At 65.7% G+C, this 13,567-nt stretch overlaps 1 protein-coding gene across 1 annotated transcript in view; it reads right to left on the bottom strand.

Annotated features, from left to right (window-relative positions):
* Positions 1-1,257: 1,257 nt before the first annotated feature.
* The window catches only part of HMCN2 (hemicentin 2), a gene marked incomplete at both ends in the record, with an annotated part of 37,021 nt that continues 24,711 nt past the window's right edge, over positions 1,258-13,567 (bottom strand). Inside the window, 36 exons of the mRNA XM_084298816.1 lie at positions 1,258-1,600; positions 1,706-1,832; positions 1,943-2,062; positions 2,310-2,621; positions 2,715-2,843; positions 2,981-3,034; positions 3,165-3,402; positions 3,497-3,618; positions 3,838-3,975; positions 4,221-4,370; positions 5,006-5,275; positions 5,539-5,620; positions 5,757-5,947; positions 6,028-6,162; positions 6,326-6,539; positions 6,650-6,840; positions 7,293-7,427; positions 7,647-7,781; positions 7,859-7,966; positions 8,042-8,206; positions 8,432-8,553; positions 8,649-8,805; positions 8,951-9,078; positions 9,257-9,404; positions 9,603-9,744; positions 9,852-9,988; positions 10,208-10,289; positions 10,375-10,565; positions 10,650-10,922; positions 11,232-11,329; positions 11,508-11,691; positions 11,770-11,894; positions 12,042-12,201; positions 12,312-12,455; positions 12,897-13,022; positions 13,374-13,470. Of these exons, the coding sequence (XP_084154942.1) occupies positions 1,258-1,600; positions 1,706-1,832; positions 1,943-2,062; positions 2,310-2,621; positions 2,715-2,843; positions 2,981-3,034; positions 3,165-3,402; positions 3,497-3,618; positions 3,838-3,975; positions 4,221-4,370; positions 5,006-5,275; positions 5,539-5,620; positions 5,757-5,947; positions 6,028-6,162; positions 6,326-6,539; positions 6,650-6,840; positions 7,293-7,427; positions 7,647-7,781; positions 7,859-7,966; positions 8,042-8,206; positions 8,432-8,553; positions 8,649-8,805; positions 8,951-9,078; positions 9,257-9,404; positions 9,603-9,744; positions 9,852-9,988; positions 10,208-10,289; positions 10,375-10,565; positions 10,650-10,922; positions 11,232-11,329; positions 11,508-11,691; positions 11,770-11,894; positions 12,042-12,201; positions 12,312-12,455; positions 12,897-13,022; positions 13,374-13,470 (5,673 nt within the window). The remainder of the gene's footprint in view (positions 1,601-1,705; positions 1,833-1,942; positions 2,063-2,309; positions 2,622-2,714; positions 2,844-2,980; positions 3,035-3,164; positions 3,403-3,496; positions 3,619-3,837; positions 3,976-4,220; positions 4,371-5,005; positions 5,276-5,538; positions 5,621-5,756; positions 5,948-6,027; positions 6,163-6,325; positions 6,540-6,649; positions 6,841-7,292; positions 7,428-7,646; positions 7,782-7,858; positions 7,967-8,041; positions 8,207-8,431; positions 8,554-8,648; positions 8,806-8,950; positions 9,079-9,256; positions 9,405-9,602; positions 9,745-9,851; positions 9,989-10,207; positions 10,290-10,374; positions 10,566-10,649; positions 10,923-11,231; positions 11,330-11,507; positions 11,692-11,769; positions 11,895-12,041; positions 12,202-12,311; positions 12,456-12,896; positions 13,023-13,373; positions 13,471-13,567) is intronic.

Raw genomic sequence — 13,567 nt, forward strand, 5'->3', positions numbered from 1 at the left:
AACTGGTACCCCCAGCCCCATAGGATGCAGGATTTGCCCCGTGCTGGCTTGCTGCACCCCTCAAGGGGCTGTCACCGCTGTCCCCCTGCTCCTTCTCAGCATCCATGCAGCACCAGGGGGGTCTCCCCAGGGCCCCACGGCAGCAGAAAGCAGCTTGGTGGAGGAAGGACGAATTTCTTGGAAACCTCTGGAAATGGAGAGGTGCAGCTCCCACGGAGCCCGGGGGCCAGGAGCAGGCAGGAGGGGAGGGGGCAGAGGGGCTGCGCTCAGGGCAAAGCCAAGTTTTCCTTGCAGGCACGCCAAGAACAACGTCAGACCTGGCCCTTTGGTATGGGAAACCCATAACCTGCAGGAAACACCTTTTTTTGGGGCATCTCAATATGAGATGAGCGTGAGCACCCTCACCCCGCTATACGGCTGTCTCCAAACCTTTGGGCTCAGGTCCCTCCAGCCAGCAGTGCAAAGGGGCTGAAACAGCTTTTGGGGAAGGGGCTCCACCTGCACCATGCCCCCAGGGGCCTGATCCTGCTCCTGGGACTGAGGGACCCAGCACCGGGGCAGGGCTGTGCCCCTCGCATTGCCCCATCCAGGCAGGCTCACGGTTATAGCACGAGGTCTGGGAGAAGAGCCCGCAAGGACTGCTGAAGGAAGCCGCTTTCCTCATGAAAAAAACCTTTATTTGGAGCGAACCCATAAATAAATAAGTGCACAGGAACCTAATGGATTAAAACCAAATGGAACACGGGGCTATTTCAATACGTGGTTAATGCTGGGGGGCCCCGCGCCCTCCCTGCTCCATCCCCAGCCCCGTGGCCGCACCCTGCACCCCTGCAGGACCCTCCCTGGTCACTGTCACCCCCCTGCCCACCCCCCCCCCCCAGTCCCGTTATCTCGTGGCTGATCACAGCCAAGGCCACTTCGAGCTGTGTTTGTTCCAAAACCGCCTGCGTTGCAACAAAACCTGGTGTTTGCAGCAGGCTGGCGGGACACCTCGTCCCCCATGGGACTTGTGTCCCCCCCCCGGGGCTCTGCTGAGTCAGGAACTGATCCTAGGTGAAGGTAATAGAGGTGGGGGCTGCCGGGGGGGGGCAGGGGACAGCGAGGGCTCCTCCACCAGCAGGGGATCTCCAGCAGGGAACAGGACGGTGCGAGCTCAGCTCTCCCTGAGCCATGTCCCCACCCGTGCGATGCCGAGGGACTGGAGGTGGCACAACCCTGCAGGGCTGGCACCGGATTTGCCCCCCCCCCCCAGCTGCATCAGTAGGGGTAGGGCGAGATGGAGATGATGATGAGGAAGATGCTGCGCGCCCGCCGCGCTCCCGGGGTCAGCGCCTGCACCCGGAGGCGATGGGTGCCGGGCGCGTGCAGCGGGCGCAGCGTGGCGATGACACCTCGGCCCTGCTCGGCACGCAGGGCGAAGGGGCTGCCCCCATCCTGCTCCAGCAGCGAGAAGAGGGTGCGGGCACCGAGGGCAGTGCCCGGGGCCAGGCGCAGGACGTCACGGCCGGCGGGGACACCGAGGGGCAGCGGGAGCAGCACGTAGCGCAGCACCGCGGGGCCATCCGCACCGCAGTCCGGGGCGCAGTGGCTGAAGCACACCCTGCACCCACAGCGGGGCATCAAGGAGCAGCCAAGGGTGCCCAGAACACAGCACCAGCAGGAGTGGCACTGTACGGGCCCCCCACAACCCCACAGGATGGCTCACCCAGGGCTGGAGCCTCGCCAGTAGCCGTCGGGGCAGGGGGTGTCCTCGCAGCGGGCTCCTCCGCGCGTGTTGAAGCAGAGCTGGCCAGAGGCGCACCGCAGCGTGCCCTCCCTGCACTCATCCACGTCTGCGGGCAGAGCAGGGGTGGGTAGCAGGGAAGGAGAAAAGCCCTGGGTTCCTCACAGCCAGGTGGTTGTAGGGTCGGGGGTTGCAGACCCCGAGGAAGGCTGCACTGACCGTGGCAGGTCTTCCCGTCGGGCAGCAGGCGGTAGCCGGGCGGGCACACGCAGCGGTAGCTGCCCTCGCTGTTCCTGCACTGGTGCTGGCACTGGTTTGGCACCCGGCACTCGTCGAGGTCTGGGGAGGAGAGGGGTGAAACCAAGCAGGGAAGCAGTGGTGTCCCTCAGCCCCATTGCTGGGGGGCTCCCACCTCCCCTTCCCTGCACAGCCCAGCCCAGTGAGACCCCAACACCGTGGGCGAGGGTGCGAAGGAACCGGGAGATGTGGCAACAATGGGCAAATGCAGATTTTTAGGCAGACTTTTGGGCACGCAGTGGTCTCCAAACTCCCTGCAGAGCCCCTTGGCCTCCCCGTGCCCACTCACCGGTGCAGGTACCATTCCTCCTGACGAACCCAGAGGGGCAGGGACCCCGGGCATCCGGCCCCGCAGCCTTCGCCACTCGGCTGAGGGTGAGCCGCGGGTGCGAGCGGCCCCGCAGGCGGCTGCCGGGCCCCAGCCAGTGCAGGAGGGAGTCCCAGGGGGTGCTGCCTGCAGCCCCCCCTCCTGTCCCTGCTGCACCGCACTCGCCCTCCGGCAGCAGGACCGTGCCGGGGGGGCACAGGCACTCGTAGGAGCCCCGCAGGTTGCGGCACTCGAAGGCGCACGGCGGAGGAAAGTGCAGGCACTCGTTAATGTCTGATGGAGCAAAGAGAGAGGGAGATACATGAAGATGGGGAAACTGGGCAGGGAGGGGGACGGGGACGTGTCCTGGGGGAGCTGGGCTCGTACCCAGGCAGGGCCAGGCAGCGCCCAGGGAGCGGTACCCGCGGGGGCACACGCAGCGATGTGTCCCCAGGGTGTTCTCACAGATCTGGTTGTAGCGGCAGGCGTGGGAGCCCTCGGCACACTCGTTGATGTCTGGGGACACGAGGGGGACAGGGAGATGGCACCTGGGGCTGCTCTGTGGGCAGAAACCCCTCAACTACCCCTACACCCCATGGGGACCTTCCAGCCCCAAACCACCATGCAGACCCTGCCCCAGTGAAGGTCCGTACCAAGGCAGTGCAGCTGCTGAGGGCCCAGAACAAATCCTGGTGGGCACTGGTCTCCTGGGGAGCAAGCAGAGGTGGCTGAGAAGGGACGTGTCACTGAAGGGAAGCAGCCTTTGCGCCCTCCCAGCCACCCAGGACCCGTGAGGGATCCCAGCACCTTCCTCTCCATTCTCATCCCCCTCATTACCTGCATCCAGGGAGGTGCTGAGCTGGAAGCTGAGCTCCTCCGAGGCTGGGTCAAAGGAGGCTTGGACCTCCCTGGCCTGGATGTGCTGCACCCGCTGCGGCTGAAGACCAGGAGCGGGCTCGTACTCGATGGTGTGGTTGCAGCGGGCACGGGCGAGGCGCCCGTCCTGCAGGAAGCTCTGCACCGATTCCCCACTGAACCTCCCTGCCCCTGTGCGCACGTAGCGCTCGCTGAAGTCCTGGGGAGGGAGCAGGAGGGGGGAATCAGGCTGTAGACCCCCTCAGAGACCCCCTCGGCCACGCTCTGGCAGGGAGGGTGGGAAGCTCCGGCACCTGCAGCAGCAGCGTGGCCTCGCCGATGCTCTCGGGCACGGAGCCGCTGAGCACGCTGTCCAGCAGCAGGGTGCCGCTGGCATCCGCACCCCGGGCAAGGTGGGTGATGCGCAGGAGGTCACCTATGGGGATGGGAGGGTGGCACACAGCACCCCAAAACCAGCTCCACTGCCCGCCGGGCGGCACCGAGCCCAGGAGAGCACCAGGCTCAGCCCCCAGTGGCCACGGGGATGGTGCGTGGGGGACAGGGATGGTAAAGCCAGGCAGGAGCAGGCACTGCCCCTGTCCCTTCTCGCACAGGGAGGTGACAGCAGGGGAGCCACACGCAGAGCATCCCTCACCTGTACCGAACTCCACCTGCGACTCGTGCCTGAAGGTGCCCCGTGCAAGCAGGATCCCACCAGGGACATCCCCACCGGTGTGCGCAAAGGACCAGTAAACGGGGGCCATGAGGGTGACCAGCACCCGCATCAGCGACCCTGGGGTGGGGAAGAAAACATCACCACGAAGCCAGCACCCTCCTTGGGGGGCACCCAGCCCAATCCCCCCGGCACCCCAAGAGCGGCAGCGCGGAAGTGGGGCGCTGCTCTCAGGATGCTCCTTGCTGTACATTTCAGCTTGGTTTTCTCCCTCTTTCCCCCATGACTTTCACCCAACACAGGTCAATCACCCCCCCCCAGGGGTGAGAGATGTGCCACCACGGGTGTGATGTGCCACCACGTACCGACGTGCCGTGGGACGCCGCTGATGGTGGTGCGGATGGCGGTGGTGCCGGAGCGCGGCTCGTCCAGCACGCTGGCATTGAGGGTGGCAACACCGAACTCACGGGTGTTGATCACGCCGATCAGGCTGCCCCGCACCCGGCGCGGCTCCCCTGGGGACAAAACACGGCACTGGGGCTGCTCGCCCACGGGAAAGCCACCAGAGCAAGGCCAGCAGCATCCCCACCTGGATGCACGCACAGCCCCCAAATGCGCAGTGCCACGTATGGACAGGGGATGCTGTGAGCGTGGCCCCACACCTTACACCCCCCAACATGCACCAATACCTGCCCCCAGCATGCCCCAAGCCCCTTCTCTGCACCCATACGCGTTCCTGGCCCCGATCCCAATTTTTTTTTGCCTTTCCAGCACGCCTGGCAGCAAAACGCCAGCAGCCGCGCAGAGGGCACACGGCGCTTCCGCCGCACCGCCGCTCGGCCTGGCAATCTGCTCCCCGAGAGAGGATGTGCCTGGGCATTTAGCAGGACCCCTGGGACACAGGAATTTAATCACCGGCAGCAAATTCAGGAAGCCTGGGAGAGCCAAAGGGCTCATGGAGGCCACAGGCTCGCACGCAGCAGCTGCTTCAGGAAGGCTTTGGCTTGGCTCAGCCCTTTAGCTCGGACAAATGAGTGATGGAAGAGATGGGAGAGAGAAAAACCGCGTGCAAACCAAGGGATTTAAAGTAAGAACGGAGAAGCAATATCCTCCCAAGCTACCAAGAGGCCAGAAGCCTCCAGACACCCACCTCGCACCACGAGGGAGGCGCGGGCAGCGGCAGAGCCCAGGGCGTTGCGAGCGATGCAGGTGTAGGTGCCGGTGTCCCGGGGGCTGGCAGCAGGCAGCAGCAGCGTGGCGTTGGGCAGGATGCGGCCTCGGGGCCCCTCTGGCAGTGCTTCCCCATCCCACTGCCACTCCACGGACGGGGTGGGCTCCCCCGACACCGCGCAGTGCAGCAGCACCCGCTGCCCAGTGCGCACCGACACCGCCCGTGGCGTCACCACCACCACGGGGGCACCTGGGCAGGGAAAGGGACCCGCAAAGTGTCACCTTCCCCTGGGGTTGTGCAGGCGTTGGGGGCCTTTAGACACTCAGATGGGGCCAAGGGCAGAAGTCCATCACCTCCCTGAACCTTTTCTTCTCGTCTTCTTCCAGCTCCCCCCCAGCCTGACCCTCTCCCTCTGCCCCAAACCACCTGTCCCACACGGCAAAAAAGCAGGCAGAAGCCTAAAACACCCTTTTCCCCCCAAAAAAATGAGGATATAATGGGGCAGGACTCACTCTGCAGGGCCAGGGTGACCACCTTCGCTGCCGTGCCCGCCTCGTTCTCCGCCACGCACCGGTAAAGCCCCGCATCGGCACCCTGGTGTTACGACAGCGTCAGCACAGCCACGAACCCACAACGGGGTGGCAAAGGCACTTCTGGGATGCTCGGCTTTGCCACAAAATCTCCCAAAACGTGCTGCCCACCTGCCTCCCTCCCCAAAACCCCCTCTCACCCCCAGGCTGCGGATGGCCAGTGATCCATTCTGCAGCTGGCGCAGCCGCCGGGTGGCTCCCACCGGCACCCCGTCCTTGCTCCAGCGGACGAAGGGCGCGGGGTGACCCCGGGTGTCACAGTCGAGGAGGACATCGCCTCCGGGGGGCTCGACTTGGTAGGTGCTGAGGGCCCCCCTCACCACGGGTGCCTCTGGGGAAGAAGGGAGAGGGGTGGGAGAGGAGTGGGGACGGCTGGGTGTGCTGGGTCCCAGCCACCCCAAGGGCACCTACCCATGACGGAGACGAAGCTGGTGGCCCTGATGGTGCCGGCGCTGTTCTCAGCACGGCACACGTAGGTGCCACTGTCGGCGTGGGTGGCTGCTGCCCGCCGCAGGATGCTCCGGCCACGCTGCCCTGATACACCCTCTGCAGTGAGCAACCCCCCAAAAAAAAACCAAAAACAACCCAAGTGGGGTTATAACCCGTGTCACCAAACACTCCAGGACCCCAAAACGTGCAAAAGCCAGGAGGGAGGTAGGGCAGTGCCCTCCCCCGACCCTGGGACCCTCCACCCCAGCTGCCCACGCACCGGTGAGGGGCTGCCCGTCCGCCGTCCAGGAGATGCGGGGCTCGGGGCTGCCCGTGGCCTCACACACCAGCTCCAGCTGCTCGCCCTGGCTCAGGACCACGTCCCCGGGCCGGCGGGTGAAGGTGGGCAGGGTGTGCACCCCGAGGGAGAGCCGGCGGACGGCCTTCCCCGCCGAATTCACCGCGGTGCAGGAGTAGCTGCCGGCGTCGCCTTCCTGCGCACGGAAAGGGTGTGGTGCCCGTCACGGGGTGCATCTCCACCCCGATACACATTTTTTTTTTTGGTAAATTCAGCTGCTTTGGTAAATTCAGGGCCTGTGCTCACCTGGACGTGGCGGAGCAGCAGCTCCCCGGATGGCAGGATGGTGATGGTCCCACCACGGTCCTGCATTGGGGCTCCCTCCCGGCTCCAGGACACGCGGGGCTCGGGGACGCCGCGGGCAGCGCAGGGCAGCAGCACGTCCTGCCCCTCCAGCACTGCCAGCTCCAAGGGGCCGGCCGCGATGGTCGGGGGCACTGGGTGGGACAGACGTCATCACTTTCACACCAGCAACCCGTTGGGGTCCAGGGATGCTGTGAATTTGCCCTCAGAGCTGTCTGTGGCCTCCGCTGGGGCTGCTGTGGGGGTGCCCACAGCCCGTCTCCAGCACCCCAACCCTCAAGCCTGTCCTCAGCTACAGCAAGGCAATGCCCAGGGAAGACATCCTGGACAGCCACAGAGCTGGTCCCAGGGTTAATTGGGGTGGTTTGGAGGCAGACTCAGAGCTCGGCAGCCTGGGCTGCTCTCAGTGCCCTGCGTGACCCCCCAGGAGCAGCAGGGAGGAGAGGGGCGAGTGCCTACACTGATTGATGCTGGGGGCACCGAGCTGGCAGCCACATTTCTGCTGCGTGCCAGGGATGGAGAGGGGAGGAACAAGGGGAGCAAGCAGAGGACCAGGTGAGCGCTGGGGCCACAACTCCAGCCTTACCTTGCACGATCAGCCTGGTCCTCCCCATGGCAGTGCCCGAGGGGTTGCGAGCCACGCACAGGTAGCTGCCAGCGTCTGCCAGGGAGGCTCGGAGGAGGTGCAGCTGCCCGCTGGGGAGCACCTTGAGCCCAGGCCCTGTGGGACAGGCAGGAATGAAGAAGAGGAGAGAAGAGAGCAGCTGAAAGCCCCAAGGAACAGCTCCAGTGGCCACCGGACACAGTGGGGAGCCACGAGGCTGGCCAGGCACCTCAGCCCTTCAGGTGTCCTCAGGAAGCCACCCAGTGATGCTGGCAACTCAGCCACCCAAATCCACCCCCGGACAGGGGCTGGCAGGCAGCGTGGGCTCCTGCTCACCTCCAGCGATGCTGGCACCATCCTTCTGCCAGGTGACCTCCGGCCGGGGGACCCCGCTGGCCTCGCAGGACAGCACCGTGCTGGCATTGACCTTCACCATCACCATGCCGGGCAGGGGCTTCAAGGCGGGGGGCTCTGCAAGAGACAGAAATGCTGCCACCAGCATCTCCCCAGCAATGTGCAGGGAGCAGGACCCCCTGAGCCACACGTACCGTGCACCACGAGCCGGAGGTGTTTTCGGGCAGTGCCTGCGGCACTCCTCGCCGTGCAGGTGTAGCGACCGGCATGCACAGGCAGCACCTGCCTGATCTCCAGGGCTCCTAGAAGGCAAAAAGGGGGCAGCAGGAGGGCTGCAGGGACCCGCTGCCCCCCAGTGCCCTGCCCTGAGCCCCTACCTGTGGGCAGGACGCGGTAGCCGCCCCCTCGGCTGCCCAGCTGAGCCCCATCCTTGCTCCATGACACCGCTGGTGGGGGCACGCCGGAGGCATAGCAGGTGAGGACAGCAGGGGACAGCCGGGTGACGGCCACATCCGTGAGGTCATCGGCAATGGTGGGGGGCACTGGAGGAGGAAAGGAGGGAGGTGAGCAGGGTGCACGGCCCGTGCTGCAGGGGAGCTGGACCTGACGCACACGGATGCGGATATTTCTGTTGCCTCAATTCCCAAGTCCCCTAGAAGGGACTCAAGTGCAGCGGGGGCTGAAGCACGGCTACATCATGTCTAAGTGGGGGGGAGAGACCCCAATAAGGCAGCTCCCTGCAGTACTCACAGCCCCCCAGGGCTCACCGTGGACAGACACGAGGAACACCTTGCGCGCCTCTCCGGCGGCGTTGGTGGCGATGCACTCGAACCACCCCTCGTCCCGGGGGCTGGGGCTGGTGATGAGCAGCGAGCCCGAGGTCTGCACCCTGCGTGGGCACAGCACACGTTGGGGACAGCCCCTGCACCATGGGGAGCAACAAGAGGGGGAAAAAAAAAACAACCCAGGGGGCAAGGAGGGTACCTGTAAGCACCGGGCAGGAGGTGTGGGTTCAGGGGGTGGCCGTCCTTTTCCCACCGGACCTGGGGTGCAGGGGAGCCTGATGCATCGCAGGGCAGCCAGGCTGGCTGCTGGGCCAGCAGGGTGAGGCTGGGGGGGCCGGGGGTGATGGCAGGAGGAACTGCAGGAAGGCAAACGGGGAGCTGGGAGCTGCCCGGAGGGGGCAAGCAGTGGGCAGCAGCGCGGTGTTGTACCGATGAGAGCTGCCCAGAAATAACGGGTGGCAGCAGGGGCGCAGGAGGGATGCAGCTCACTTTCCTGCTTACCCTGGACACGGAGATCCAGGCCCCGCCGGTCAGAGCCAGCAGGGCTGGAGGCCACGCAGAGGTAGTAGCCAGAATCCTGCACCCGGACGGGGTCAATGTGCAGGGAGCCATCGGGCAGCAGCTGCAGCCTGGGGAGGGAGGGAGAGCCCTCGAGGGCTGTGCATGGCCAGGAACACGCAGGGACACACAGCCAGGAGGGTGACGGGCACCCTGCAGCCAGATGGGGCACGTCCCCTGAGCGGGCATGGGGACAGGGGCTCAACTGGGAGCCAGCTCTGGGTGCCACCAAGCTGCAAAGCCTCGTACCTGCTGGTGCCACGAAGGGACAGGAGCTGCCCGTCCTTCCTCCACGTCACCCGGGGCGTGGGCCACCCCTCTGCGTGGCACAGCAGCGTGGCCGACCCGTTCGTGGGCACGTTCACCTCCTCGGGGCCTGGCTGGATGTGTGGGGCCACTGCGGCAGCACCCGTGGGGAAGGGAGAAAATGAACGACAGAGCTCGGAGAAGGAGAAATCAAACCCAACCCGTGCCTCTTTTCCTATTGCCCCATCCATAGGAGACCCCAAAATATTGCACATCTCTGTCCCCGATGAAAGGGATGCTCAGGGAACGCGCTCTCCCCGTCCAAGCCTTGTGGCAGGGCGATGCTCACCGTGAATTTCCACCTGGAAGCTCTGCCTGCTGTTCCCCGTTGCGGTGCCAGCCCTGCAGACGTACTCCCCCCCGTCTGCTGCCCCCACGTCCCAGATCCTCAGGAACCGGCCCTCAGCCAGGGTCTGCCTGCGGGCATCCCCCTGACACCCCCCAAGGGCAGCCCCGGTCAGCGGCTGTGCCCACAGCGAGCACAATGGGGCTGAGATGGGGGGGGGACCCGGCCCCGCAGCCCCCCCGGCACACCTACCCGCAGCGGGGAGCCCTCCCGGTGCCATTCGATGTAGGGGGGCGGCACGGCATCCACAGGGCACTCCAGGGTGAGCTGCCCCCCCGGCACGGCGGTGATGCTGAGGGTCTCAGTGGTGCCCGTGGTACCGAGAGGGGCTGTGGGATGGGTGGTAGCTGAGCACCCCCATGCCTGTCCCCATCCATCCTCGTTTATCCACAAATAGCCCCCCCCCCTAGTCTCTGGGGCTACCGTGTTCTGCTCCAGATCCCCCTCAGATGCTTATAGTACCCCCTGATGTGTCCAAATTTGACCCCAAAGCCCTGCGCACCCTGACCCTCACCCCCACGCACCCTCCCTACGGGGGGCCATGCTACCTTGGGCGCTGACGTGGAAGCTCCTGCTGTCCTCCCCAGCAGGGCTCACGGCCAGGCAGGTGTACAAGCCGGAGTCAGCCACCTACACAAAGCCAGGAATGGGAAAAATTAGGCAAAAACAAGCCAGAAAGAGAACACAAGTGAGGAAGGGGAGGAGGAGCCCCCACCTCCATGCTGTCGATGCGGAGCGTGCTCTCGTTCCCCACCGAGAGCCAGGGCCCTGCCAGCAGCTGCCCGTCCTTCTCCCAGGTGACAGCAGGCGCAGGGACCCCCCCCACCACGCAGGTCAGCTCCAGCGGGGCGCCCACGGCCACGGCCATCTCGGTGGGGTGGGACGCATCCTCAATTTTGGGGGGCTCTGCAAAGCGCAGGGGGAGCCGGGAGGGCTCGTCCCTCGGCTGCTCCCCAGGGTCAGCGCCCCCAGCCCAGGGGAGGCACGCACCCATCACCAGGAGGCTGAAGGCTCTGCTGGCTTCCCCGGCCTCGTTGGAGGCCACGCAGGCGTACACCCCCGTGTCGGCCGGCCCCACAGCCCCCAGGCTCAGCCGTGGGCCGTCGGCCACCCTCTTGCTTGGCAGTGCTGGGGTCTCGGCGAGCTTCAGCCAGGTCACTGCTGGTGCCGGGGACCCGCTGGCTTCACAGGCGAAGGTGACATCGGAGCCCTTGGCCACCACCTGCTCCTCGCTGCTCTCCGGGCTCTCCAGGACAGGGGGTGCTGGGGACGGAGCCATCTCCTTAGTGGGGCAGTGGGAGAAAAGCTCCCAGGGGGTCCCAGGCACTAGGGATGGTTTTGGCAAACGGCCACCATCCCGAGAGCACCCGGAGGTGGCTCAGCCTCCTGCAGGGGTTTGCCCAGCACTGGGCTGCTCTGGGTCTGCTTTCAGGCTGGTCCCTCCTTGCTCCGTCCTTCCCGAGCCCACCCAAGGGCCAGCTCAGCTTGCACAACAAGCGCTCTGCAAGCAAAACCGGTGCCAGGGTGCCCCCACCCGCTCTGCTCCCCCTCAAATCCCCGGCTCCTCCATACCCAGTATCTGCAGGACGAAGCTGCGATCGGCCACCCCTGCCTGGCTGGAGACAACACAGGTGTAGAGCCCGGCATCAGAGACCTGTGTGCGGGAGATCCTACCCCGGGGAGCAGGGCACGAGGAGGAGGAGAAGGAGGAAGAAGAGAAAGAGATGTCAGTGGCAGGATCACCTGGAGAAGGGTGCTTCCAACATCTCCACCTGACACCTCTGCCACGCAGACCCGGGAGCTGCCCAAAAAACCCGCAGCCAAGCATCCCCCCAGCACCTCTCTCACCTGAGGACGTGCCCGGCCGAGAGCAGCGTGACACGTGGGGACAGCCGCAGGGGCAGCCCGTCCTTCAGCCAGCTCACACGCAGCGGAGGGGACCCCCGTGCCCGGCACCGCAGGGTGGCCGCCGCGGACAGGACACCACGGACCACGTCAGAGCCACCGGCACCTCCCTCGATGACGGGGGGCACTGGGCGAGGGGACAAGAGGCAGAGATGAGGCTGCTGGGGACGGGTGGCCGTGCCCAGTGCCCCCCAGCCCCACTCACCCAGCACGCTCAGCACGTGCAGCCGCGCATCCTCGCCTGCGCCGTTGCGTGCCAGGCAGGTGTAGGCACCCGAATCGGCAGCACGCAGCGCCTCGAGGAGCAGAGCACTGCCATCCGGTGACACCCTGCATGGGACAGCACCGCGGTGACACCAGCACCCCCCAAAGCACCCACGGGGGAGGGATGCTCCGTGCCTGGTTGCGCCCCAGGCTGTAGGATTTGGGGTGCGCTGCAAGGACAGCAGTGTCCCCGTCCCCTCCCCATTGACTTACTGGGCACGTGATGGGGGCTGCAGCTGCAGGGGCTGCCCGTCCTTCAGCCAGGAGATTTGGGGGGGTGGCTGCCCCTCTGCCTGGCACTCCAGCCTCACCTCGCCGCCCTCCAGCACGCTGTGCTCGCTGGGGACCCCTGCGCCAAGGATGCGGGGTGGCACTGTGCGAGAAAGAGAAGAGAGAGGCTGAGGAGGACAAGAAAAAGAGGAGGAGGAAGGCTCCCCATGGGGGGGAGAGCCCAGGGCCCCCCACCAACCCATCGAGCCTCACCTTGCACCAGCACCAAGAAGTCCTTGCGCATCTCGGCGCCCTCACCCCGTGCCAGGCAGGTGTACCGGCCCTGGTGGGAGGGCTGCAGGGCGCTGATCTGCAGCTGCCCCCCCCCAGGCACCAGGCCCTGCTCGGGGCTGCTTGCTGCCAGGAGATGGGGCAGAGGGGGTTGTGGTCGTGCTCCTCTGCAGAGCCCTCCCCAGGCTCCCTGTTGTGCTCTGTCCCCCCCAGTTCCCACCCCTGGGGCCCCGGTTGGTTAAAGGAGAGGTGTGGGCTCTGCAGGTTTGCAGGAGGAAGGAGATAGAGTTTGGGGAGCAAACCCCAGTTCTGGTGGCACTCGAATGGCTGGTACCCCGAGAGCTCAGCACCACACCCCTGCGTCGCATCCCATGCCCAAATCCCTTAGCATTCATTGCTGAGACAGAAGCAAAACCTCCTAAAAACATGCAGGAAAAACACCAACGCGTTCATGCTCTGCCTCCTCCCCTGCAGGGCCCTGAGGTTTTCTCACAGTGGGATTAGAAATAGGGAAAGCGAGGCAGGGCTGGGGGCAGAAGCCCGGCACGTCACCACCTCCGTGCGTACCCAGTGTCCTCCCGTCCTTCAGCCAGGTGACAGCGGGCACGGCGGTGGCTGCACAGCTCAGGACGAGGGGGCTGCCCATGTCAGCACTGAGCGTCTCCTCCTGGGGGTCCTCAGCACCTGGGGGCTCTGGGGAGGAGGAGCAGGGATGTGGGGAGTGAGCAGGGGCCAAATCCCAAGCCCCATATTCCTGGCTGTGTTTGCAGCCAGCGAGGTGCTGCAGAGCCCTCTGCAAGCCAGAGTTTGGGGGATGCACTTCAGACACCTGCATGGCCAGGGCAGGTGGAGGGCACCCAAAAAACACAGGAGCCACAGAGCGGTGTTTGCTGCCAGCCCCCCGGTGGGAGGCTCACCCCATCCTCTAGAGGATGGCTCCAGCTGGGGGCTGCCATGGAGTGGTGGAGGAGGAGGAAGAGGAGGAGGAAGAGGAGGAGGGAGGCAGATCAGCGACCCAGGGAAGCGTCAGCAGGGCTGCCTTACCCTGCACAGTGAGAGCAAAATGCTTCTCAGCTGAACCGGCCGGGTTCTCGGCCACACACACGTAGCTGCCAGCGTCACCCACCTCTGCCACGGCCACCTGCAAGGGGACACAGCCCCACTGGGGACCCCCAGCCAGCCACCACTGGGGTTCGGTGCGCAGCCAGCCCCTCCTCGGGGACTGAATAAAGCCCTGT

This window comes from Netta rufina (assembly GCF_964035555.1).
Source record: "Netta rufina genome assembly, chromosome: 20".
NCBI classification, from domain to species: Eukaryota; Metazoa; Chordata; class Aves; order Anseriformes; family Anatidae; genus Netta; species Netta rufina.